Here is a 24,092-nt window from a genome sequence, read left to right as displayed (position 1 = left end):
ATGTCAGATCTAATTAAACTGGTGGGCGCCTTCTTGGCTTCCCCCAGGAGAGAAAGCAGCGTCAGAACATTGAGCCTTAGGGTCCGCTTGATCACCAATCTCTTGTTGGACATTGGGAAACTAGTTTGCAATTCTGTCGACAGTGGTAAACTGAAGAACTTGGAGCTTGAGATTCCAACTGTGAAGAACATTTATGATTCTGATGAAACGGATATGCGGGAGCATGCGCACAGCCTGATGTTCTTTTTCGACTCATCTCCTCGCCTATTTGGTTGCCTAACAAAACTCTTTTTGTATAATGCGAGTTTCACGGAACCAGACATGCACCGCCTTTTACTTAGCTGTGAGCAACTACAAAATCTTAAACTCCATGATTGTGATATTGGATATTTATCAGTACTGAAGATGGATCTACCGAACTCAAAACTGCGTGCACTCCAACTCGTTTCATGCAGTTTTGAGAGGGTTCAGTTAATCCGCCTTCCGAAATTGGTTCAGCTACACTGTAAACATTGGAATTCGGAAACTTTTCCTGTTTCTTTCAATTTTGTTCCTTGCCTTGATGAAGTAAAATTCTGCACTGCAACAAGTGATGACACAAGATTCAAGATAACTGAACTTCTAGGTGATACGGCAAATGTGCAGGTTCTTACTTTGAATTTCCACGGAGGAAAGGCAAGTATTTTGTTATCATTACTATTCAATATTCATGAAGAGAAATGTTTCTACAATTAGAACAACTGAACAGTATTTGATTGCATTTTTTAGGTTTAGATAACATTTACTCCCTTTTGTCCCTATGTTCATGTTCCTTATTTAGAGTGGCAAACTGAAGAACAAATATCATTATTCATGGTTACAAAATCCATGACTAAGGAAAATTGTTTGAGGCTCATGTGATGATGTGAATCAATTCATTTTATCGCAGATTTCGATTGTACCAGAAGGAAAAGAACTTCAAAATTCCTTCAAGACACTAAGGAAGCTATTCCTACATGGGATCGATGTGGAATTGGATCTCTTATGGACACTAGTCCTACTTGAGTCTGCACCATCCGTCCAAATATTTGGTATCAAGGTACCGAATTTCTTCTTACTGCTTTGTCCATTTTTTTTAGATAAAGGAAACCGGCCTCACACACCCATGGATGGTTACAGCCAAACTGCTTTGTCCATTTAGTCAGATACATTGGAGAAACTCATTCTTGCTCTGTGTTCCATTTTCTAATGACATTTTGAGCTTATGTCCCTGAACTGCTGCAAATCTTGCATTGGCGTGTACAAATGAATTCCAACAAAGTGTGCTCTTGTGGAATGCAGGTATGGAACCATATTTGCGGAAAGGACACACAGAGGAGAAAAATGTGTCCTGAAAGAACAACTGGTTCTTGGAGCACTACAAAGCTTGGTGACGCGACATCTTTCTTGCAATTAAAAAGGCTTGAGTTTGGTGGATTCAAGCAAGTAAAGGAGCATTTGGATCTTATTAGAGCTGTCATCAAGCGTGCTCCCAACTTGGAGACTCTTCTTTTAGAAGACAAAAAATACTGCCAGAAATGTGAAGCAGTTACTAACTCAGTTTGTTCTTCAAAGACATCAACGTTTTTGAAGAATGAGGAAGACATAATGGTAAAGCAATTCGGAGCTGGTAGCCTCGGCCGCCCCATACAAATAATTTTCCGGCCACTAAAATGCTGAAGAAATAATTTTGTCTTGCATAAGTTTATGTATCATGAGCTACATGATGACGCAGTGTTCACTTTCTGACGCTGCGCACCCATCAGGCATCAGGCTTGTTGTTTGAGGTCATCTTTTTTTGTATGATCAATTTGTCCAAATGACAATACCTTCCCTCTATAGCATTATCGTTGCACCTTTTGCACAAATTAGTTCACCAAGCAATTTTCTCAACCCTAGTGGCTTGCTACTATTATATTCAACAAGAACCATCAACAATTGATATGGATAACATGAACACCAACAATCACCGCACTCAAAACGCCACTTCGTTAACATCACAACAGTTTTCAGGAATTTATCATGTGAACACCACCACATCCCATCAGTTTTGGTAAGATCGCATCAACTTTGACAGACATCACATCAGTTTTCTAAGGAGTACTCACTTGAAGTTCTCAACATCATCATAGAAGTCACTGCTAGGATGAAGGAGTGCCCTATGCGCCTGGTGCTGGGGCAGAGGGGGCATCGGCAGGGGAGGAATCCTGTGGGGCGAAGAACTGAGCAGGTGGAGGGGCACCTGATGCTGGGGCAGTCACAAGAGAAGCACGGGGCTTGAACTCAGCAACCCTTGCACGAGCAGCGTTTACGAGCTGATCCTGCTTTGCGGCTTCCTTTGCTGCCTTCGCTGGGGTAAGGACTTCTGGCTCATGGGTGTCCTCCAGCAAAGACAGCAAAAAGCCCCTCAGCTTGTGCTTTATCTTCCTGTCCATGACCCAAACGTTGCCACCTTCACCGCTGAAATTTACAACAAAAAGAGAGAATAGAACACGTGAAAGCAAGCTACAAGAAATGCATTGAACCGGATTACTTTTCATGATGATAATACACCACATAATACAAAGTGCATGAGTCCATGATTCACGAGATCAAGATGAAGAACCAAATATGCATACACGATTGTTGAAAGGGAAGTGAAATCAATGATGTATTTATGCTACCCCAGAAAGGCAGAAGTAAAACATGCATGAAAACAAGATTTTATACTGAGACGGAAAATCAGCCAAAAAGGAATTTGATAGCATAACTATTCTACATTCGAAGTCAAGATGGCTTTTGGTGAGAATTTGGTTAGCAAACGACATAGTTCAGAAGACCATATTTCAAACAAAAAGGCTAGAAGATATTATTATTAACATCTAGTGCAGATGAAAACGGGAACAAGATAGCAAACCACCAATATCACACCAGCCTCTTTTGTTTCATGACTATGTAAGATCCCAAACTAATACTTCAACAATTATGATCATACCATAAGCATTGCTGAAAGAATTTGAAAGCAATTTGTGTTGTCTCAGAAAAAGAAAAACAACTAAAACAGCACCTTAAAAGATTATCTTGTATCTTTCTTTTCTCTCGTTTTGGCTGTAATCGTCTTATTCTGACAACATACACTAGACTCCTCCCTTGTTTTATGACTATCAAAGCCATCTGTTCAATTAACTTACAGACTACTTACTATGCAACTCCAAACTACAACAAGACAGGCTGTGCTGTGCTGTGCTGCAGCAGCCAGCCATCAGCAGCTGCAACAAGATAACAGCAGCTTCAACTGCTGCAGCAGTTTCAAAATTGGCAGGAAGAAATAGATGCAGCAAAATGCGCCAACATGCACACTACTATCCCTGTACCTCCCAGCGCTTACACAGCAATGCACAAAATGCTAATATTGCACTCAAGAGCATATAAGCCACGTAAATAACAGACTTGCAGGGCTAATCAGGCGACACGAACAACAAATTCAGTGCTAACTCAGTTGACAGCAACAACAAAATCAGTACTTTCTCAGCTAACAGCAACAGCAAATTAGCTATAAGTTGATAGGTTACATCCATAACAAATAAATTATATGTGGTTTGGGAATATCCAGAATCCTCTCTGTTTTGTTTTCCCTTCCATAGTACATATACATAACATGGACATATGCAATGGGCTCTAGGCCCATGGGCTTTACAATTCAACACTCCCCCTCAAGATGGATGATAGATATCTATCATTCCCATCTTGTTACATGCGACATTACATTCTTTTACTCCTAAGCTCTTAGTTAAACAATCTGCTACTTGACCACTGGAGTTAACATGACTCAACTCTATTATACCGCTATCTAACTTCTCTTTAATAAAGAAACGATCGATCTCAACATGTTTCGTTCTGTCATGCTGAACTGGGTTGTAAGCAATGTTGATCGTTGACTTGTTATTACACCAAACTCTCATGGGAACATTCCGCAAGACATTTAACTCTGTCAGGAGATTTCTTACCCATAACACCTCACTCACCACTAGAGACATAGCTCTGTACTCTGCTTCGGCAGTTGAACGGGATACAACTGATTGCTTCTTACTCCGCCATGACACCAAATTTCCTCCAACGAACACACAATAGCCCGAAGTAGATCTCCTATCATCAAGGCAGCTAGCCCAATCAGCATCACAATAACTTTCCACATTCAAATGGCCATTGCTTCTGAACATAAGACCCTTTCCCGGATTACTCTTTAGATATCGCAAGATCCGATAAACTGCATCTAAATGTTTACTTCTAGAATCATGCATGTACCTGCTCACAACACTTACTGCATAAGAAATATCAGGTCTTGTATGACATAGATAGATAAGCCTCCCCACAAGTCTTTGGTACTTTTCTTTATTTATTGAGTGACCTGATTCAGCACATAGCTTGTGGTTTAGATCCATAGGTGTTGACGCAGGCCGGCATCCAAGCATGCCAGTCTCATTGAGCAAGTCTAGGACATATTTCCTTTCAGAGAGAACAATCCCTTTAGGAGATCGAGCAACCTCAATACCAAGGAAGTACTTGAGCTGACCAAGATCCTTGACCTCAAATTCTTTACTTAAATTCTCCTTCATACGTTTAATCTCCACTTCATCATCACCTGTGATAATGATATCATCTACATATACAACCAAGAGTGCAATTCGGCGTCCAGAATGTCGATAGAATACAGTATGGTCCCCATTGCACTGTTTATACCCCCATACCACATAGTGCACGACGAAATCTATCAAACCATGCCCGAGGAGATTGCTTGAGGCCATATAAAGACTTCTTCAGCCTGCACACCTTACCATTTATCTCTGGTTTAGAGAAACCAGGGGGAAGCTCCATGTACACCTCCTCTTGGAGGTCACCGTGCAAGAAAGCGTTCTTAACATCCAATTGATGCAATGGCCAACCAAAATTTGCCGCACAAGAGATTAAAATTCTCACTGTACTCATCTTCGCAACTGGTGCAAATGTCTCATCATAGTCAATGCCATACGTTTGACTATATCCCCTTGCCACAAGTCTAGCTTTGTACCTTTCCACTTTGCCTTCAGGGTTTTGCTTAACAGTGAAGACCCACTTGCAACTGACAGCTTTCTTTCCCACGGGTAGTTTTACAAGATCCCAAGTCTTATTCTTTTCAAGAGCTCTCAACTCCTCTAACATAGCTTCTCGCCACTTAGGATCCAGCTTGGCTTCTTTCCAATCTCTTGGAATCTCTACAGCTTGTAATGATGCAATGAACGCTCTATATGCAAAAGATAGTGATTCATATGAAACATAATTACTTATATCATGGTCAAAGCCATACCTTGTTGGAGGTTTCCCAGCCGTACTCCGTGCTTCCTTTCTTAGAGCGATGGGCAAATCAATGGAAGGATCAATCTCTTCTCCCCCTGTCTCGATAGACTCATTCCCCCCATTATCGGAAATATCAATGCTAGTGGTTGAACTATGTTGCTGGTCCACTAGTTGTGGTTGCTCTTCTTCCTGTATCTCCAAAACGGGCTGCTCAGCTTGTCGCTCCAACGGCTGCACTTCGGTTGTCATTCTCCTTCTAGTATAAACCCGTAGTGTGCCTTGTTCTTGCCTTGCTTGTATGTTTCCAATGTCCTTATTCTTTTGCGTGTCATCCGCAAGGGAATCACTCATAGGATATGGTATCGAACCTGTGATGATTTCCATTCTCCTTGATTGGTTTTCTTCCTTCTCTTATAATATATTTATATCATTTTCGCTTAAACTTGAGTCACCTTCGAGATCAAATAGGGAGCTTAAATCAGTTTTCTCCCCATAGTAGGGTTCAGATTCTCGGAACGTTACATCCATACTCACAAAGAGACGACGCTCAGTAGGGCACCAACATTTATATCCCTGCGAAAGCCGTTGTGCTAACGCGCATTCTCCACCTTTTGTCCAGAAGAATAACCAACAAATATACATTTGACGGCTCGGGGATCCAACTTACCCACAGAAGGCCGGTGATTCCTAACAAAACAAGTACACCCAAATACTTTAGGTGGAACTCTAAACTTATTCACTCCTCGCAACATCTCATAAGGAGTTTTCCATCCAAGCAATCTTGAGGGAGTACGATTAATCAGATATACTGCGGTCATTACTGCCTCACTCCATAAGAATTTTGGCACATTCATAGTATACATAAGTGAACGAGCTACCTCCAAGATGTGACGATTCTTTCTCTCAGCCACTCCATTTTGTGGAGGTGTATCTGGACATGTGGTTTGATGCAATATCCTATGAGAAGATAGAAAATTTCCAAACTCATTATTCACATACTCAGCTCCATTGTCCGTCCTCAATACCTTCACGCAAGCATCATATTGATTCCCCACTAGTGAGTAAAAATCTTGAAAGCACCGCAAAACCTCACTCTTATGTTTCATGAGATATATCCATGTCACTCGTGAATAACAATCGATAAAAGTAACAAAGTACTTCATTCCACTAACAGAGGTAACTGGGCACGTCCACACATCAGAGTGAATAAGCATAAAAGGGGATATGCTCCTAAGTCCCCTGCTTATATATGTCGTTCTTGTATGCTTCCCATACTCACATGCATCACATACAAGTTTTCTCTTGTCTATCTTTCTCATCATTTCTGGGAAAACTTTGGCCATGGTGTCAAATGATAAGTGGCCTAGTCGACAATGTTGAAGCATCACTCTAGCTTCATCTTCATTCATACCAGCTACCAAAGCAGCATCCAAGATCTTACCATCTTCCTTTCGATCAAGGTACCACAGTCCCGCCATGCCTAACACCAATTCCAAATTCCTTTCCGGTCCTTTTTTCTTGAATAATGCAATGCTCTCGATCAAAAGAAACTCGGCAATCTATTTGATCAACTAGAGCACTCAAAGATAACAAATTTACAGGAAATGATGGAACATGTAGCACTGATGTCAAATTAATTGATGGTGTGCAATTGACAGTACCAATGCCTTTGATGGGTTGGCATGTCCCATCGGCAGTTTGGATGGTCTCCTTATGTGTGGATGAATATGATTTATATGTCAAAAACTCACTTTGGGCACCAGTGACATGTCTAGAAGCTCCAGAATCTAATATCCATTCCGGGTAAAGCCTCCTTCTACATGAAAGGGCTTTAGCATGCATATCTTCTAGTTCAATGCCTTTTAAAATTGGCTCCACCTTATGCTCTACCTCTTTGTTCAACAAAACTGTATAAGGTGTTGTCTCACTATTCTTGACACCAATTGATCTGATCAACTTCTCCAATTCAATCAATTTCTCAAGAATTTGTTGGTTCACTCTATTTACCTCCATCCTTTAGCCACAAGTATTTCACTTGAGCCCTATCTGCACACCGCACCTCCTCTTTTCCTTTCTTGAAGCAACAATATAGCAGCTAATTTCCTCTTACACAAACTCTGAATTGTGCTTTACTATACCTCCCCGTGCAGAGCAGAACAACTCCTCTTACCTCTGCCACCGAAGTAAATTAGGCCTCCAACCTTGCTGTTCCTTCAGAACTTGTTTTGTCCAATGCACTGTAGCAGAACGCCCCAAATATTTGCCCCAAGATAGAGCGCACCTCAATTTGCTTCAAATTCACGCCAATTAGCAGCCAGCCTGCACTAATCAAATTCTCCAGACCTTTATCTCTCCTAATCTCTGCTCCTTCACCACACCAAGTGACAAAGCTCCACCTGAACACCCTCCAGGCTCAATCTTATATGCAACGTCCGTCAGTACCAAATCCTTGCTCAAGAACCACCGCCACTTGGCTTGCGAGCTTGCCTCACTGCTAATGACGAGGACACAGGGTCGGAGCCGTCGTACGCACCTGCAGCCACGCCCTTCCTTCCGCGCGCGCACAAGGCCGCTCCACGCGCAGCTCTACAGCAACACCGGCCTCCACACTGCTTCAAATACCACAGCGCCCACTCACCTCCTGCAGGGATCGAGCTTCTCTAGCTCTCCGCTCACCTCTTCAGCTTCTCTGCCCTCACCACGGCGTCGCCGCCATGGTCGCCACTGACATTGGGCAAACCAGCCCTGATACCATGTGGTTTGGGAATATCCAGAATCCTCTCTGTTTTGTTTTCCCTTCCATAGTACATATACATAACATGGACATATGCAATGGGCTCTAGGCCCATGGGCTTTACAATTCAACATTATACATACTGAGATAAGTTACAAATAAATCATGCCAAACCATGAAGTTCGGCTGCAATCGAATCATGGACCGAGGCAATATAGACATCAGCGGAAGGCGCTAACCAACCATTTCACAGCATCTCTACCAGATTAATAGCATAAACTAAATCCACACGTAAACTGCACGATAAACCCGTTCCGACCATCCCCCCTCCATCCTCTCCGGTTTATCCCTCTCTAGGATCCGATTCTGACCAAATCAGTCCCATACTCCCATCACAACTCCCTACAACCCCTCATTTACATCCCTCATCCCTCCCTGTGTTCCCAAATTAAACCGTCTTTAACAACCGAAAATCGAGGGTTCTGAAGAGGGTTTTGCAGGGAGAGAAATCGAGGGTTTTGAAGAGGGTATTCCGGGGAGAGAAACGAAGGTTCTCTCCAATTCTCACAAACTTACTTCCGATCCCAACTCCCTACACCGCCTTCTTCCCATCCCTCTCTGCGACGCAAATCAAACCAACCCAAACCGTCTTTGCCAGGGTTTTGAAGAGGGTTTTGCGGGGAGAGAAACGTAGGTGAAGAAATGTAGGTTGAAGAGGGGAGGGAAAGGTATCTCACCGCCGCTGCATGGGGGACGACGAGGGTGGTGGAGCGCCGCCGCGCTTGCGACGTGGGGAGACGAACGGCAGTGCTGGTGCGGGCGAGAGCGAGACGAGGTGGGCGCAACCGCTTGGGGGAGTGGGGAGTTCGTGATTAGAGCCGACGGGTTCTTTATATTAGCTGTAATAAAATGGGATCTTCTTGATTACCTGAGGTGTGGGGCTAGCCTTGATAGTGCCTTCTGCTGCCGTGCAAATCAAGAAACCAGCGGCTGGTACTGGGCCAGCTTAGGCCTCGTTCGGTTCTATCGCAACGATAAGGAACGAGGCCTGTTCCACGGATCGATTTCATTTAGTTTGTTCTGTTCGGATCGGAATAGAGCCAGCCTTGGTTTCATTCCAACACGTTTTGGCTATTCCGGCCTCTTCGCCAGCCGGAATAAATCTCAACGTCTTGACCTCGGGAAGTAATCCTCCTCGATCGAGTGACACAGTTGGATCCACTTATTCCATTCCATGATTCAATCCAGAACAAACGAACAAAGCCTTACGGGCCAAGAGTGCCTTCTGCCACAATTTGGCCATCCAGCCGCAAAAATAATTCGCATAGATCTCCAAACTGTGGGGAAAAATAGTATGCGAAATAAATAAAAATGCAAAAGTACTGTTATGTTCATCCTTTTACGAAACACTTTTCAAAAGGAAAAAAATACATGCACCTCATGCTTCCTTTGCAAAATTCAACGTTTGATATGAGCAATATAATAGAAATTGTATATCATGAAAATGGTAACCAGCAAAATCCATATAACTCTTAAAAAAGAAATGGACAATGAAACAAAATATTAAATTGTTCACAATGAGATAAAAAGCTTCTGAAACACCAGAATTCAAAGTCCGTTGTAGCAAAAGAATCCACTAGGAGCCACAGTTGAGCCATATTTCTCTTTCTTATCGACCTAAATATCTAACGAATTCAGGGAAAATGACCTCATCATAATGGGGCGTGTAAAACTCCGACATAACAAAGCACAAAACTTCCTTAAGTGGCGTTTTCTTCTACAAATGTACGAGTCTCGACCATATGTCTGCGAAATAACAAGTAACAATACAACGCATATACCTGAATACCTCTACTATCGGTTGTTATAGATCATATAACAAACACTGCTCCTAACAAACAGTTGCCAACACTGAACAGGAACGACGAGTGTGCAGCACTGCACGAACCAGAATACTAAAGGACAATTCACCTCTATGGGATTCTCATCACACATGCTATTTTTGGACAATATAGACGACGGCCTATGGAGGGTCTTCATGGCATCGTATCTGATTCAAAATGGAACAAGTACAAAATTTTGGCTGCGTGCCTCCGAAAAAAAATGCCATTTACAGTTCGGCTCTTCGAAAGTTGAATGCTATCAGAAGCTAAAGCCCTGTCAATCCTTGCATATGCTTCTTCATTGCCCGATCTCTCCTGTGATGATTCCGGCCACCTCCCCTTCCAGGGCCACCACCCCTGGGTGCTGGCCCACCTCGAGCAAAGCCGTGTGCTGGATCATGATCTTCATTGTCCTCCGCTGAATGGTCATGGTTCCTTCCCCCTCGTCTTGCGCCACGGCCAAAACCTTGTTGTCTGCCTAGAGAGTTGGCATCTTCCTCAGGTGGACTGCCCTGATTTGAGCCCCCTCTTCTACCACCACGGCCAAATCCTTGTTGACCATTAAAGCTCCCATTTTCCTCAGCCATGCTAACTTGATTCCAGCCCCCTCTTTTACCAGCGCGGCCATATCCTTGTCCACTGGGGTTCTCATTCTCCTCTAGAGGCCTTCCCTGACCCCTACCACCCCTTCTTCCTTGGCCACGGGGATTTGAAACTCCTCTGCCGTAATTGTTTGCAACATCAACCTCCTCCTCATCTATATGTTGCCTATTAGGAACACCAAAAGGAACATTTCCACCACGGCCAAGACCATAGATTGTATCTTTTTGAGTTTGCCTCATGACAGCTGCTTCTCGAGCACTGGATACAGCAACTGAACCAGCAACCTTATAACTGTAATTCTTCCCGTCCTTGACATAAAACTGCGGTTTCTTCTGTGAACTCCATCTTGGGCCGTGTGATGAAGTGTCGGTATCATTAGTACCATCAGTTTCCTCATAACTTGACTCTACCACACTGAAGCCAAGATCATCAAATGAATCATCATACTCGTCCTCATATTCATATTGGGAGTCAAGGATAACAGATCTAACAGCATCTTTAGCATTTTTCGAGTCCATAATTGCAGTGTCAGGCAAATCATCATTGGCCTTCCTCGTAAATCTACCTTGTGGGACAGATGATACAGATGACATTGCAGAAGATCTCTGGGATTCTGATGAAACTGCAGAAGATGGGCCCTGTGATGCTGATGAAATTGCAGAAGATGGGCCCTGTAATGCTGATGAATTTGCAGAAGATGGGCCCTGTGATGCTGATGAATTTGCAGAAGATGGGCCCTGTGATGTTGATGAATTTGCAGAAGATGGGCCCTGAGATGCTGATGAAGTTGCAGAAGATGGACCATCTTGAACAATGTAACGTGCCTGAGCAACTTTATGTGGTTTCGCTGTAATTTGAGGCGCAGTCTCCACCAATAAACCCTTTCCTTTATCTTTTACAGTAGTTGGTGCGAGTTTTTTCTGCGGCATCTCTTCTAATGAAGTATCCAGAGCTAGAAGATCTTGATGAAGTGTTCCTTCTAATATCCTTTGAATAACTTCCTCAGGGTTCAGGTTGTAGGCTTCCAGGCAAGCAGCAAGGAAACCCTTCCCATAATCAGGAAAAAGGTCCCTTATCTGACTAATCTTGGACTCAACCATTGCCATTTCCTCATCCCTTTGTTGCAATTCACCACCATGAGAAGAGACTGGCAGGTCAGGTATACTATTCCAAGTTTTAGATCCACACAAACGTGATATGAACTGGAATTGCTCATCATCCATGTAAATCCATCCTGTTAAGAGCAGAAGAAACATAAGTGTATTTCAGAAAAGGTCTCTGGCATAAATAGGAATTCAAAAGTAAAAGAAGATGTAGCATGTAAATTAATTAAACAATGCTGTGGTAAATTATTCACATGAATGAATCTAGAAATAACCGGTACACTTTCTTATGAAATCATAACTCAAGTATCGAGGATGGTATCAACAAAATAGAACTGCCAGAACAGTTGAAATATTCAATACAAACTTTAATTAGGTTTAAATCCTCTTTTACTCACCCTAGAATTGACTTTTAATGTAGAAACACGTTAGACCTCAGTTCGAAAAATAGACCTAAGAAACACCTGATTAGCAAACTTTTAAGGTAAAATGGTGGGTGTTTGTAAAATTACACATGTAGTTTCATACAGGACATTCTTTCATTGAAAGATAACTCTCTATACCACACCCTTCAGAACATAGAAGTGTTGACAGGGAATTAAGCATCATCTAAACAACAGGCTATATGAGAGGGAAAAATGTCAATTCAAATGTAGGCATCAGATTTATAAGCACAAAAAATACAATTGAATAGTGATTTTGACAAGAATATTTACTTCTAACACATGATTGCAAACTCCTGCTATCCAAAATTTGTCATTTATTGGGAGATGATAACTTCATAAAACTGGAAGTCTAAGCTTCTAACAAAAAACAGTGAAGCATATCACACTTTCAGGTGTGTTAACTCACAGTGATTGTAATAACAGGCTTCACAGTAGGATAAACATTTTTTTTCATATATATATGCAAAAAATGACCTTGAGTGTTGCATTAATACTTTATGGTGACTTATACAAATAAGGTATTAGATAACATATTCACATACCAAACATTACAAGTTAATTGGGTGAATGATTTGATTGCGTACCTTTGTTCCGAATGTTATGAATCTGACTCATTAACTGAAATTCCTTTTCAAGTGATTGGAGGAAAGTATCTCCATGGTTCAGTTGAGAAGAGTAAGTGGCTTCTCTATTTATATCTTTGAGTGTTTGAACCAAGATATCTCCCCTGATCATAGGGTCTTCAACATTAGCTGGAAACATCTTAGTAGAAGTTTGAGCATCATGCTCCTTAAGTTGATCATTTAAATAGCAGTAGTGCAATAATCTCCAACCAAATCTGACTGTTCTCATTGATAACATCCTTATACCAAGAGCAGTGTCACTAAGCATGCTGTCAGGTGATGCCTCTCCATTGCTATGAAACTTGGATATAACTTTAAAACCCTGAAGCAATGATGGTAATAATGAATCATACAATCTTGAAAGGGCATTCAGTAATTCCTCAACGCCATAGCTGCGATCAAGAAGAAGATAAGCACCATTACAGAATGACGAACAAGGAAGGATTTCTAAAGCATCAAACACCACTGGGATGAGTGAGAAGCTTACTTCATTTCAAAATTAGTACAGAACAATAAAGCAGCAGGTTGATAAGCACCAACAAAGGAATCCAGAGTAACAATTGCATCATTTATAAAATCTAACACCTGTGGTAAATTAAGTTTATCATCCGTTCAGGGGGTAGGGTGACAATATAAAAAATATACAGTAGGCAAATCTGAATAAGTCCAGCGGATAGGAGTAACCTCCAAGAAATCTTTATGAAGTTGAACATGCCCATTATCAATTGATCCAGTTGAAGTGAGCACCTGTATTCATTGGTTAAGACAGGTTTGATACATATGAGATATCAGAAAAGAACTATTATCCAATAGCTGAAAAATACATGACAGATTCATTATTGCTATTATTTGTCCTCAAAAGTTAAGCGCATCAAGTAAACACTTGAGTGCATGTAATTTTAATACAAAATATTATTTACATGAAATCATTTACTTTTAGTTATCATCAATGTTCCGAGTTTGATAACAAATGTCCTGGAAATCATCTTAGTTGCTAGAAACAATTCTTTTAACCAAATTAGGCATGTAGCAGTAATGCTTAAGGAACAGGATACAGAGCTTTTCATGTAAGGTTAATAGAGATACACAGTAAACAACAATGAGGTAGAAGAATCAAAAGTATGAGATTATATAAATTATGCTAAGGTGACGAGATATTGCACAGGGTAGTAGAACACAAACATCAAAAGTGATCAGGAAACGGAAGACACATCGCACTTCGATGCAGTGGTCATAAATTAAGGAATCAGCACCAAATAATCATTCATAGCACGAAGGAAGGAACTTCAATCATGTATCTAAAAGAGTGCATGAAATACAAGAAGTCTTACCACATCTAGATGTGGTTTCTCCAGAATAAAGCATACAAACAGTAATTATTAACAATGCTATGGAATATTGCTATCAAATAAATAAGATATTTTATCAATTCTATGAGCGAATACAAGGTATAGGAACAAATGGCAAAGATCACCTGTAAAGATGTCATGCACCTATCATGCATCGTGTGGAAAATGCTAAGGAACTGGGGAATGACAATATTAATGCCATCCAGATCATTTGGCTGCACATTAATAGTATTTGTAACCTGGAGATGCAGAAAGAGTGTGTTTTGCCAACACAAGTGTCCACGATTAAGAAAATTTGGACAAAAGACAAAGTAGATATATAAAAAATTGTGATAAACAGAAGTGCTTACGACAACCAAAATAACAAAAAGCTACTTCAGGGACTAACCAGTGAACTTGTTAACTTGTTGTTGTCATGCTCATATATAGCACATATATCCAACAATTTTGGCAGATCAAGCAATTTTTTCTCCATCAGAAGGGCTACAAAGGAACATTGTGGAATTGTGAATACATTACACTTTGACCTATGTGCTCCTCAATAAACCCCACACGATGAATAAATGAGTAGTACTAATCCAACCTGTATGTTCCTTCATACTAAGGGACTCAACACGACCTGCTCCAGGATCCTTGTTTGAGGATCTAAAACACAAAAAAGTAAGCATATCATAGGTCAAAACAAACAAATGTGACAGTGAAAAGGTTGTAAAGAAAATGAGAAATGAAGAAAATCTCACATGCGGTAGAGGACCATAAAGACACGACGGCAAAGCTCAAGCTCCCCAACAACCAAACCTGCTACTGCCCCCTTTGGGCTCCGGTGTGGCAAATCATACCACCTGTGCCTGAACTGTAGATAACTATCCAGGAAATCATGCAAAGAAGTATTCTGTGCCACTGGGAAAGAAAAAAGTTAGAATTAATATGTCACTAACAAAGATTAGATGCGGCTGACTTCATAAGTACCAATTGTGGAATACTGTCATATTAAATTAATCATATTAACTGATCTATTTATTCAATTATTGTTTATTGGCATAGCTTCTTTTCGAGAATTATGGACGCGTGGAAGACAGATCCTTTGTGGTTATATCCAAACAATTGTATTGGCAGCCGATAAGTCTATCAAAACCATCTTTACCCTGTTTCTCCAACTGCCTATTAAGGAATGTCACAAGAGTGCAAGATAGTGTATGTGGACAGTACCTGATAGTGCTAAATACAAGTATCAGGTACACAATAGTATATTGGTAAATATATGCGCATTTGACTAAAGCCTATAGCCTTCAAGTAGACAAAGATGGGTGAGAGAATTCCCACGCCCATTGGGCCACAAAGATCAGATCCGAGGTATGAATTTGAGTATGTGCAGTTCACTATTATACTCTTGTGCACCTGATATTTCCTCGCTAAAGAAATGTGATTGCTATTTGTCTTAATAGTAGACTCCAGAAAGCATCACTCTTTTGTGTCAAATCACAATTACTTATATGCAAACCACAGCAGAGACATCTCAGGCATAACAGCAAGTTAATTCAATTCAGATGTTTTCCCAAAAAAATCAGGTCACATTTTCAAGATTTGAACAGATTGACTGGGATTTTCGCTGCAACCTGAGCATGATTGAAAATGCAACTAGCAAATAACTAATAGTTCGAGGTACCTTTTCAGGGACTGTCACTTGAATTATCCACAGGATACCGATATTGTTTAAATTGTACTGCTAACATCATTTGTTAAGAGCCTTGAACTGCAACTTTACATATAGGCATGAAAACATCTAAGAAAAGCATGTAGTATTTCAAAACAAGATACAAAACGAAGCACAGCTGTTTAAGCCACTACGCGCGCTGAAAGAAAATTGCAAAAGAAGTACAATGCGAGATCCCAAGCATCCAGCCGTGCTAGCAGAATCAGAAGTTTCTAAACATGTATGTCCACTATAATTCTATGCTTACAAATGGGCAATGGAAGCATTGGTTTGCGTTGAATGGACAAGTATCCCAAGGCTCACTAAATTAAGTCGATCAACAACACTGAAACAAACAATAGGTCAATAGCAGGTTCGATCAGTGACCAACATACAGGCGAGTGATTTCGCTTACCCTGGCGCCAGAAATCTCGAGGTTTGGCCCGGAGGAGCGCGGCGAGCGCGTCGTTGAGGAGGTCGACGACGGTCTGCGACTCATGGGCGTCAAGGCCGCCGAGCCCCGCAGCGACCGCCTCGTCATGCGGCAGGTACGCGACGAACCCATCAGCCGCCGCGCCACCAACCCTGCTGCTGGTGCTCCTGCCGGAGCCGGACGCGGATGTCGAGGCGGTCGACGATCGGAGCGCAGTGGAGAGCGATGGCTGGGAAGGGGGCGAAGGTTTTGGGGCCGCGGGGGAGGCGTATTTGGGGACGTACCGCTGCTGCTGCGGCGGCGGCTGCCTCGGTCCGGGGTTGTGGTGCTGGCGGCGGTGTTGGGAGGGTTTGGATTGGTGAGAGGGCGGCGCGGACGACATGGCTGGATCGAGGAAGGTGGAGGAGGTGGAGACGCCTCTGGTTTGGTGGCTCGGGGACGATAAGTCAGTAGGTTTCCTCCTCGATTTTAGGGGCTTTCGCGAGATTCCAGGAAACTGGAAGGTTCATTGAGGTAAACTTTTTTGCTAGATAATATTGCGTGCGTTGTGTGTGTGTGTTATATAGTTTATCATTTACCCAATTATTAAGGAGTTCATTCCCTAACTTTTCTCAAAACGAGCCCATCCTTGTTTTTGAGGTTAAACAAGAGAGCATCTTGACAAAACCATAACCTTAATACAAGATCAATGGGCAGATCAGGATAAAATGAAGAAATCTGCAAAAAAAAGAAGGAAAAAAGAAAAGGGAAGCCCACTGAAATTCATTGAGGTAAACTTTTTTGCTAGATAATATTGCGTGCGTTGTGTGTGTGTGTGTCATATAGTTTATCATTTACCCAATTATTAAGGAGTTCATTCCCTAACTTTTCTCAAAACGAGCCCATCCTTGTTTTTGAGGTTATAAACAAGAGAGCATCTAGACAAAACCATAACCTTAATACAAGATCAATGGGCAGATCATCAGGATAAAATGAAGAAATCTGCAAAAAAAAAGGATCAGGATAAAATGAAGAAATCTGAAAAAAAAAGGAAAAAAGAAAAGGGAAGCCCGCTGAAATTTATCAGAGCCAGGTTCCGATCCTGGGACCTGTGGGTTACGGGCCCACCACGCTTCCGCTGCGCCACTCTAATGGTTGTGATCTCGTTGATTATTGAACATTTAACTTACGTAACCTGTTTGGGTGCTGTCTAAAGCCTAAACTCTAAAGCACCTAGCTCCTACGGAATAGATTGCGTTCAGCGTCATCAATGTGCAGCGCCAGCCATTGGTATCTCCGGGGGAATCGACAACACACAGCAAAAATGCTTAAAATGCTATCGTGTAGTTGTACATTGAAATTGCATTGCTTCAGCAAAAAATAATATATGTACAAACTTTATGCAATCGGTGCACTTACGGTGTCTGGAGACAAATAGCTCTATGAAAAGGGGGGAAACAGAATGCAAAGTCCATCATACTACTTCTAATCTATATTTCAAGCATAAGAGCAAAAGGGATGGTTCTATTCTCTCTCTTTTTTTGAGATTAAAAGGGATGGTTCTATTCTTTTATACACCAATATTCAGGTTCAAAGATTCGATTGTGAAACATCTGGAGCTGAAATTCTCTACTGCTAAATGCTTATCCATCATACTGGAAATTTAAATGGTGTGGTCGTCCAAGTTGTGATGGAAGAGTACTGCCATCGAGAAGATAACAGACACCTAGCCCTTCAGCTGAACTGGTATCCATGTCGGATCATATGGGAGTCGATAAGTTTTGTGGTTCCTATTCTTTGTTCTCCAGAATTGATTCCACAGCCTTTTCCTCCTGTTGCTTTTCTTTCTTGCGCTGCATCAATTATTAGAAAACTTAAGTGAGGCATGAAGCCCTTTGATCATTACACCCAAGTGCAGTAGACAAAAGGATGAGCTACTGAAGTACATAAGCAGCACAAACATGAGAAGCAACTTGATCGGAACAAACATTTATTAGAGTTCTTTCATGCAGGAACAGAGATAAAAGTAGTGGGAGCAGGTGTCCTTTCAATTCTGCGATTACTTCTACAAGTGCTAGCACTGCTTAGAGTTGGGTAAGCATCAGTATTTTCAATAAAATGTAAATAATTTCTCAAATTGTGATTGTGCTAGTTTAACTCAATCCCTAGGTTCAGCTGTTTCTTTCATGGAAACATCTTACTTCTGTCATGGCATCCCCTTTTGCTCATAAATATGGATGCTAAATTGATTTTGAACAGTAAAAGATGCAGGTTACTTGTGTTGAACATCATTTGGTCTTAGACATGGCCACATGGGTGCTCAATTGCTTGAACAATAGAAGATGCGAACTCAAAAAGCTTTATCATGTTAATCCAGGTTACTTCTGTGAACATCTCCTTTTGGTCCTAGACATGTCTGTCACACGACAAATTATTATTAGAACTATTCTGCTAGTAAGATGGAGATAGGGAAATCAATAAGGAGTTAAGGACTAACAAGTCTAGTACTCTTAGGAAAGTGATAGGTCATTTCATTCTTCTACCATATAATTGTGCACCATATATCCCAGTTCAGAGTGAAATTTCAAGAGTTCCAAGCGCTCTAAATTAAAAATGGAAAAGAAAAATACAGTTGGCTCAATGGAAAAATGATGATAGGCTCAACAGCTCCAATAGGACGAACATCAGAACTAGCACTGTAGTCTTCCACATCATCCATAGGTAGGCAAAGAATGTACCTTCGGAAGAAGCCCTTCTGCAGACATCAGTTCATACAACTTGCGCATGATTGTTTCTTCCTCCACCTGTAGCAAGTGTTAACAAGATCATTATATACACAATATTAATCCCACAGCAAACAAATCTCATATTATCAGAAGTAAACCTGAAGTTTATGCAACTCATGGGACATTGCGCGGTATGTTTCCATTAGTGCTTGGTTTTGCTTGTCCAAATGCCTGCAGATGGCCTTTATGTTATATAATGAACTGAATCTATGATTAACTTAGGTGGTAAGTGATAGCCAAGAAACTGTACTTGGACACTTCGGCTGAATGCTTTGGGTCCATTATCACCAAAAAAAAACTTGATGGTTCTCCTGCAAATAGGTAAATTATTAGATAATTCAGTTCTCAAAACACTGTGGACAATTTTCCTCCATGATGCTGTATAACTATCTGATATACAAATGCAATTGCAAGTGTGTAACACGTTGTGAGTTATCAGTTATCACTCCTTCCTGTCGATTTAGAATAACCAAGGTAGACCTACACGGCTACACCTATAACTATCTTCCCACCAAGGGGCGGACCCAGCATAGACATGGGTGTACACATGTACACCCGATAATTCTTGTTCTTGCAAACGAAATCCAAGTTAGTAGGTAGCTCAATATATTGTAACTGGATTCAGATCCGAATACAGATAGTTTCGTTAGGGTTTGTGGTGCTCCGTCTCGCACAGCACAAGGGAAGAGAAGGGGAGGGCGCGGCATACCTGGAGGATGCGCTCGTCGCCGGCAAAGGGTTGGGCCACCGCTCGCCCAGTCGTCGCCGCCAGGGAAGGAAGAACTCGAGTAAGGTAGGAGATCAGGAGAGAGCTTCCCTTCGAGGGCAGGGAAAGGTTTGAGAAGAGAAACAGAGAGATGAACCTGAGGTCTGAGCGGCAGAGCCTTGAGCGGGAGGCGGCGGTCAATGGCCCTGTTTGTTCCTCTGGAGCATCATGCAACCCGTCATCTAGATTCCGTATAAAAGTACTAAATAAAGTCTATTTCTAAAAAAAATTAGGAGTGAATACAACTTTTTATGATGAATCTAATGACAATAATTAATCAATAATTGGCTACTATAATATTATCTTCTAATCACACGGTCAAAGATCTCATTAGATTCTTCAGGATTCCTAACGTACGAGTTCTGAAGTTAGTTTTGCAAACTGCCTTTGTTTGACCCCTAATGAATGATCAAAGTTCATTCTAGGCTATTTTAGGAACAAACCAAACAAAGACAATGAGCAGACAACATAGTTGTTAGAGCATCTCCAAGAGCTCTTGTATAATCTTAGCTAAATTTAAAGCTTTACAAGCTTTGTAAATGGATAGAAGACCTCCTATAGAGTGAGTAAAACAACAGATCTTTTAAAATTATACTCTCCATATGTTACTGAGACAGTGGACCCCGCATGTCATACTCATTTTCCTATCTTCTTCTCCACCTGTCCTCTTGCTCTCGATGGGCGAGCCGCCGCACCGCCGCCCTCCTCCTTGCCTGCACCGCGGCCGGCGCAGTGAGGACTCCCGCAGCCGCGCAGCCTAGTCCGCACCCGCGCGCGCGGCTGGGGCCTGAGACGGCGGGGGCGGGAGTAGGGGCAGCGCTCAACGGCGGCCCGTGACGGCGTTGGCGGCGCTCGGCGGCAGCCCGGGACGGTCGAGGCGGGGGCAAAGCTCGACGGCGGGGGCGGGAGCAGGGGCAGCGCTCAACGGCGGCCCGTGACTGCGTTGGCGGCGCTCGGCGGCGGCCCGGGATGGTCGGGGCGGGGGCGAAGCCCGACGGCGGCTCAGGACGGCTGGGGCAATGCTCGGCGACGGGCGGGGCGGGGGCACCGCACGGCGGCGGCCCAGGACGGCCAGGGCGGGGGCGGCGCTCGACGGCGTCTCGAGACGGCGGGGGCGGCGCTCGGCGGCGGTCGGGGCGGGGGCGACGCTCGGCGGCGGCCCGGGACGGCCGGGGCAGGGGCAGAGCTCGGCGGCGGCCCGGGACGCCCGAAGGTGGCACTGAGTGGCGGCCCAGGGACGACGGGGATAGGGGCGGTGCTCGGCAGTGGCTCAGCATGGCGAGGAGGCGCTCGCCGGCGACCTGGGATGGCCGGGGCGGCGCTCGACGGCGTGGGCAGCGCGGGACATGCATGTAGCGAAAATGGCCTCTCATGCCATATTTCAATATAATGTTTTGACGATTGATGACACACACAACACTTAGACTAATATGATTGTTAAGATGATCATTCTCAGGCTTTTAGGTTCAAGTGATGGCAAAGAGAAGATAGACGTAGCTAGGCCCGAAGGGCCGCCCCTACGGTGGTTGAGGGGGAGCCGCCCCTCGCGGGTCTCAGGGTAGCGCCCTGAAACCTCTTCGGTCCAAAGGACAAGAATCGAAGAGACCGTGAAGAAATCCAAGTCGAAAAGATCAAAACAGAGACAATTTACTATCACCGGTTGAACCGACGATTGGGAAATTGTACTCACCGGTGCAACAGACTCAGAGAAAGCCAAATCAACAGAGTACACCGGTTGAACCGACGTTGGTTTCTGAAGCATCGGTGCAGTTGTCCAGAGACTCTATTTTTGGGGTTTCTGAGATTACATGCACCGGTTGAACCGACGTTAGTTTTGAGAGCGTCAGTCGATTGATCAAAGTAGCCGTTGGAAGCTGTAACAGCTAGAAGAAGGGAAAGTACATTCACCGGTTAAACTGGTGTTGGCAAACCTGGAGCGTCGGTTTAACCGACGTTAAGAAATTTTGTCAGCCTTTCCCAACGGCTCTTTTGGGGTGTGTGGCCTATATATATCCCCAAGGCCGGGTCATTTGTGTGTGCTGGAGTTGTTGAAGCCTACTACACTTGAAGAACACCTCCAACCACCATAGAGCATCATTGTACATCATAGAGGCTTAAGCACACTTGTGAGAGTGCTTAGTGCTTGTAATAGGGATTAGTTCTTGAAAGAGCTCCCTTGAGAGAAGCCTTGCTGCGGCAAGCAATCATTGTACTCGTCATGTGACCCTCTTAGTGAGAAGCTCCGATAGTGAAGACGGTGCCGTGGGTGACGCTTCGAGAGAGACGGTGGCGGTGGCCTTGTCTTGGTGACTTGGGGTCACTTAGCCTTTACTTGCCGGGAGCCTTGGTGGCGAACGCAGGACGGTGATCAAGCGGAGAGACTCGGCATCACACTTGTTCGTGTTGGACAAGTTGTAAGGATCACCGGGGTGTCCGACCCTAGACGGGGAGGGGGTGAATAGGGTCGCTAATCGCTTTTTAACCTAGGGCTCAAACTACTTGCATAAGATAAACCTAACACGTCCTACACATGCTAGTTATGACTAAGGTTTATCTATGCAACTCTCTACTTACCCCTAAAAACTTGCAACCTATAGCCAATCCTAATCAAACTAACTAGGAAAGTAAAGGCACACAAGAAAGAGTAAATGCGGAAACGTAATAAGGTAAGTAAAGAGGTAAGTGCAAGAGGGATACAAACTCCCGAGTAGACACGGTCATGTAACGTGGTTCGGCACAAACGCCTACGTCCACGGGACACCGAGGCTCTTCCGATCACCGTCTTGCACTACGCCACCAAGGCGATGCCGGCAAGCAAAGGCAAGTGCACACAAGACACCGAGTCTAGTGCACCGCCACCGTCTCTCTCGGTCACCCGGCCGAAATCCACTACGGAGCTTCTCCACCAAGGAGGGGGCCTCCTCTTCCCCCGCACAAAGTGTCGTTGCCACTCCACACCAAGACGGAGGGTCACACGACGGATCACAAGTTGCTTGCCGCAGCAAGACTTCTCTCAAGGGAGCTCTCGCAAGAACTAATCCCTAAACAAGCACTAAGCACTCTCACAAGTGTGCTTAAGCCTATATGATGTATAATGAAGCTCTATGGTGGTTGGAGATATTCTTGGGTGTGTTTGGGATGTTCAGCAACTCCAGCACACTTCAAATGGCCGGGGTGAGGCGTATATATAGGCCACCAAGTCTTGTAGCCGTTGCTCCAACGGTCAGCTTGAAAATCTGCTACCACCGGAAGAACCGATGCCTCTTGGCAGGGTAGCGTCGGTTCATCCGGTCACTCACAACATGAAGTAGCCGTTGAAGTCCTGACAGCTGACGCAGAGACCACCGGTTGAACTGATGCAATGCACCGATGCCTCATCGGTTCAACCGGTGCTGAAAGAATCTTCTCCTGGATGCTGACGTCATTACACCGGTGGTATGCATCGATGCACCGTCGGTTGAACTGGTGCTGAAGAAACTTCTTCTGGATGCTGTCGTCATTACACCGGTGGTATGCACCGATGCACCGTCGGTTGAACCAGTGCTGAAGAAACTTCTTCTGGGCACTTGACATCGTCTCTGGTACAAAGGACGGCCATTGCACCGATGCCCTATTTTTAGACCGTCGGTTCAACCGGTGCCTATAGGCTGACTTGGCTTCGATTCCCTTCTGCACCAAAGTATCAAGGCGTCGGTTCTTCCGACTACCATCGGATGCTCCGATGCCCTGGCGTCGGTTCTTCCGGTGCTCCTGAATCGAAGAGCTTTCAGGGCGCTGCCTTGAGACCCGCGAGGGGCGGCTCCCCGTAGGGGCAGTCCATCGGGCCTTGCTACGCCTATCTTCTCTTTCTCTTTGTCATCACTTGAACCTAAAAGCCTGAGAATGATCATCTTAACAATCATATTAGTCCAAGTGTTGTATTGTCATTCGATCACCAAAATCACTCGAAATGGCATCAATGGTGCCATGTTCGTTACACAAGTGACCGTGGACGTAGGGAAGGACTTGGTGTCCTAACCGAACCACGTTAAATCGTGTGTCTTGGTGTCTTCACGGGAGTTTGCATATTCTCTCCCTTACCTCTTTACATACCGTATTACGTTTCTGCATTTACTCTATCTTACGTGCCTTTACTTTCCTAGTTAGTTTGATTAGGATTGGCTATAGGTTGCAAGTCTTTTAGGGGTAAGTAGAGAGTAGCATAGATAAACCTTAGTCATAACTAGCATGTGTAGAAAATGTTAGGTTTGTAGCGAAAATGGCCTCTCATGCCATATTTCAATATAATGTTTTGGTGATTGATATAGACAACACAACACTTGGACTAATATGATTGTTAAGATAATCATTCTCAGGCTTTTAG

General features: G+C 43.5%; 3 protein-coding genes and 1 long non-coding RNA gene across 6 annotated transcripts; 1 reads left to right on the top strand and 3 right to left on the bottom strand.

Moving 5' to 3' along the window:
* On the top strand, window positions 1-1,804 carry LOC120689354. The gene is made up of 4 exons (XM_039971641.1): window positions 1-675; window positions 929-1,078; window positions 1,321-1,629; window positions 1,754-1,804. The coding sequence occupies exons 1-4, from the start codon at window positions 1-3 to the stop codon at window positions 1,802-1,804; spliced, it is 1,185 nt and encodes a 394-aa protein (XP_039827575.1).
* Window positions 1,805-1,973: 169 nt separating this feature from the next.
* On the bottom strand, window positions 1,974-8,957 carry LOC120692373. Its single transcript, XR_005682600.1, has 2 exons — window positions 8,803-8,957; window positions 1,974-2,478 (listed from the first exon to the last, which is right to left on the bottom strand). It is a non-coding gene; the product is annotated as an uncharacterized LOC120692373 (long non-coding RNA).
* An 848-nt stretch (window positions 8,958-9,805) lies between these two features.
* LOC120692327 lies at window positions 9,806-16,656 on the bottom strand. Of its 3 annotated transcripts, none has more exons than XM_039975596.1 (9): window positions 16,181-16,655; window positions 14,813-14,972; window positions 14,656-14,717; window positions 14,461-14,555; window positions 14,198-14,311; window positions 13,408-13,470; window positions 13,211-13,308; window positions 12,685-13,115; window positions 9,806-11,785 (listed from the first exon to the last, which is right to left on the bottom strand). In XM_039975596.1, the coding sequence occupies exons 1-9, from the start codon at window positions 16,578-16,580 to the stop codon at window positions 10,215-10,217; spliced, it is 2,994 nt and encodes a 997-aa protein (XP_039831530.1). In that variant the 5' UTR covers window positions 16,581-16,655; the 3' UTR covers window positions 9,806-10,214. The 3 variants fall into 3 exon arrangements, with proteins under 3 accessions (XP_039831530.1, XP_039831532.1, XP_039831531.1); XM_039975598.1 differs by lacking the exon at window positions 16,181-16,655 and adding an exon at window positions 16,034-16,067; XM_039975597.1 differs by lacking the exon at window positions 14,198-14,311 and having other exon boundaries at window positions 16,181-16,656.
* Window positions 16,657-17,521: 865 nt separating this feature from the next.
* On the bottom strand, window positions 17,522-19,889 carry LOC120692329. Its single transcript, XM_039975599.1, has 5 exons — window positions 19,673-19,889; window positions 19,214-19,274; window positions 19,062-19,134; window positions 18,916-18,981; window positions 17,522-18,030 (listed from the first exon to the last, which is right to left on the bottom strand). Exons 2-5 carry the CDS (start codon window positions 19,243-19,245, stop codon window positions 17,968-17,970), a joined length of 234 nt encoding a protein of 77 aa, XP_039831533.1. The 5' UTR covers window positions 19,246-19,274; window positions 19,673-19,889; the 3' UTR covers window positions 17,522-17,967.
* Between the last annotated feature and the right edge of the window lie 4,203 nt (window positions 19,890-24,092).

The sequence above is a fragment of the Panicum virgatum genome, chromosome 9N, assembly GCF_016808335.1.
Source record: "Panicum virgatum strain AP13 chromosome 9N, P.virgatum_v5, whole genome shotgun sequence".
Taxonomy (NCBI): domain Eukaryota; kingdom Viridiplantae; phylum Streptophyta; class Magnoliopsida; order Poales; family Poaceae; genus Panicum; species Panicum virgatum.
The sequence above is the reverse complement of the archived record's forward strand: the minus strand, read 5'-3'. Positions and strand labels throughout refer to the sequence as shown.

Excerpts from the sequence above, each read along its gene's own strand:
- LOC120689354 (XM_039971641.1), top strand. The coding sequence starts at position 1 with ATGTCAGATCTAATTAAACTGGTGGGCGCCTTCTTGGCTTCCCCCAGG. Across the intron at positions 676-928 it reads TGAATTTCCACGGAGGAAAG|ATTTCGATTGTACCAGAAGG; the intron begins GCAAGTATTTTG and ends ATTTTATCGCAG. Across the intron at positions 1,079-1,320 it reads TCCAAATATTTGGTATCAAG|GTATGGAACCATATTTGCGG; the intron begins GTACCGAATTTC and ends TGTGGAATGCAG.
- LOC120692327 (XM_039975596.1), bottom strand. The coding sequence starts at position 16,580 with ATGTCGTCCGCGCCGCCCTCTCACCAATCCAAACCCTCCCAACACCGC. Across the intron at positions 13,471-14,197 it reads GGTGCATGACATCTTTACAG|GTGCTCACTTCAACTGGATC; the intron begins GTGATCTTTGCC and ends CAATGAATACAG. Across the intron at positions 13,116-13,210 it reads TGTACTAATTTTGAAATGAA|CTATGGCGTTGAGGAATTAC; the intron begins GTAAGCTTCTCA and ends TCTTGATCGCAG.
- LOC120692329 (XM_039975599.1), bottom strand. The coding sequence starts at position 19,245 with ATGGACCCAAAGCATTCAGCCGAAGTGTCCAA. Across the intron at positions 18,982-19,061 it reads ATGAGTTGCATAAACTTCAG|GTGGAGGAAGAAACAATCAT; the intron begins GTTTACTTCTGA and ends CACTTGCTACAG. Across the intron at positions 18,031-18,915 it reads CAGAAGGGCTTCTTCCGAAG|CGCAAGAAAGAAAAGCAACA; the intron begins GTACATTCTTTG and ends TAATTGATGCAG.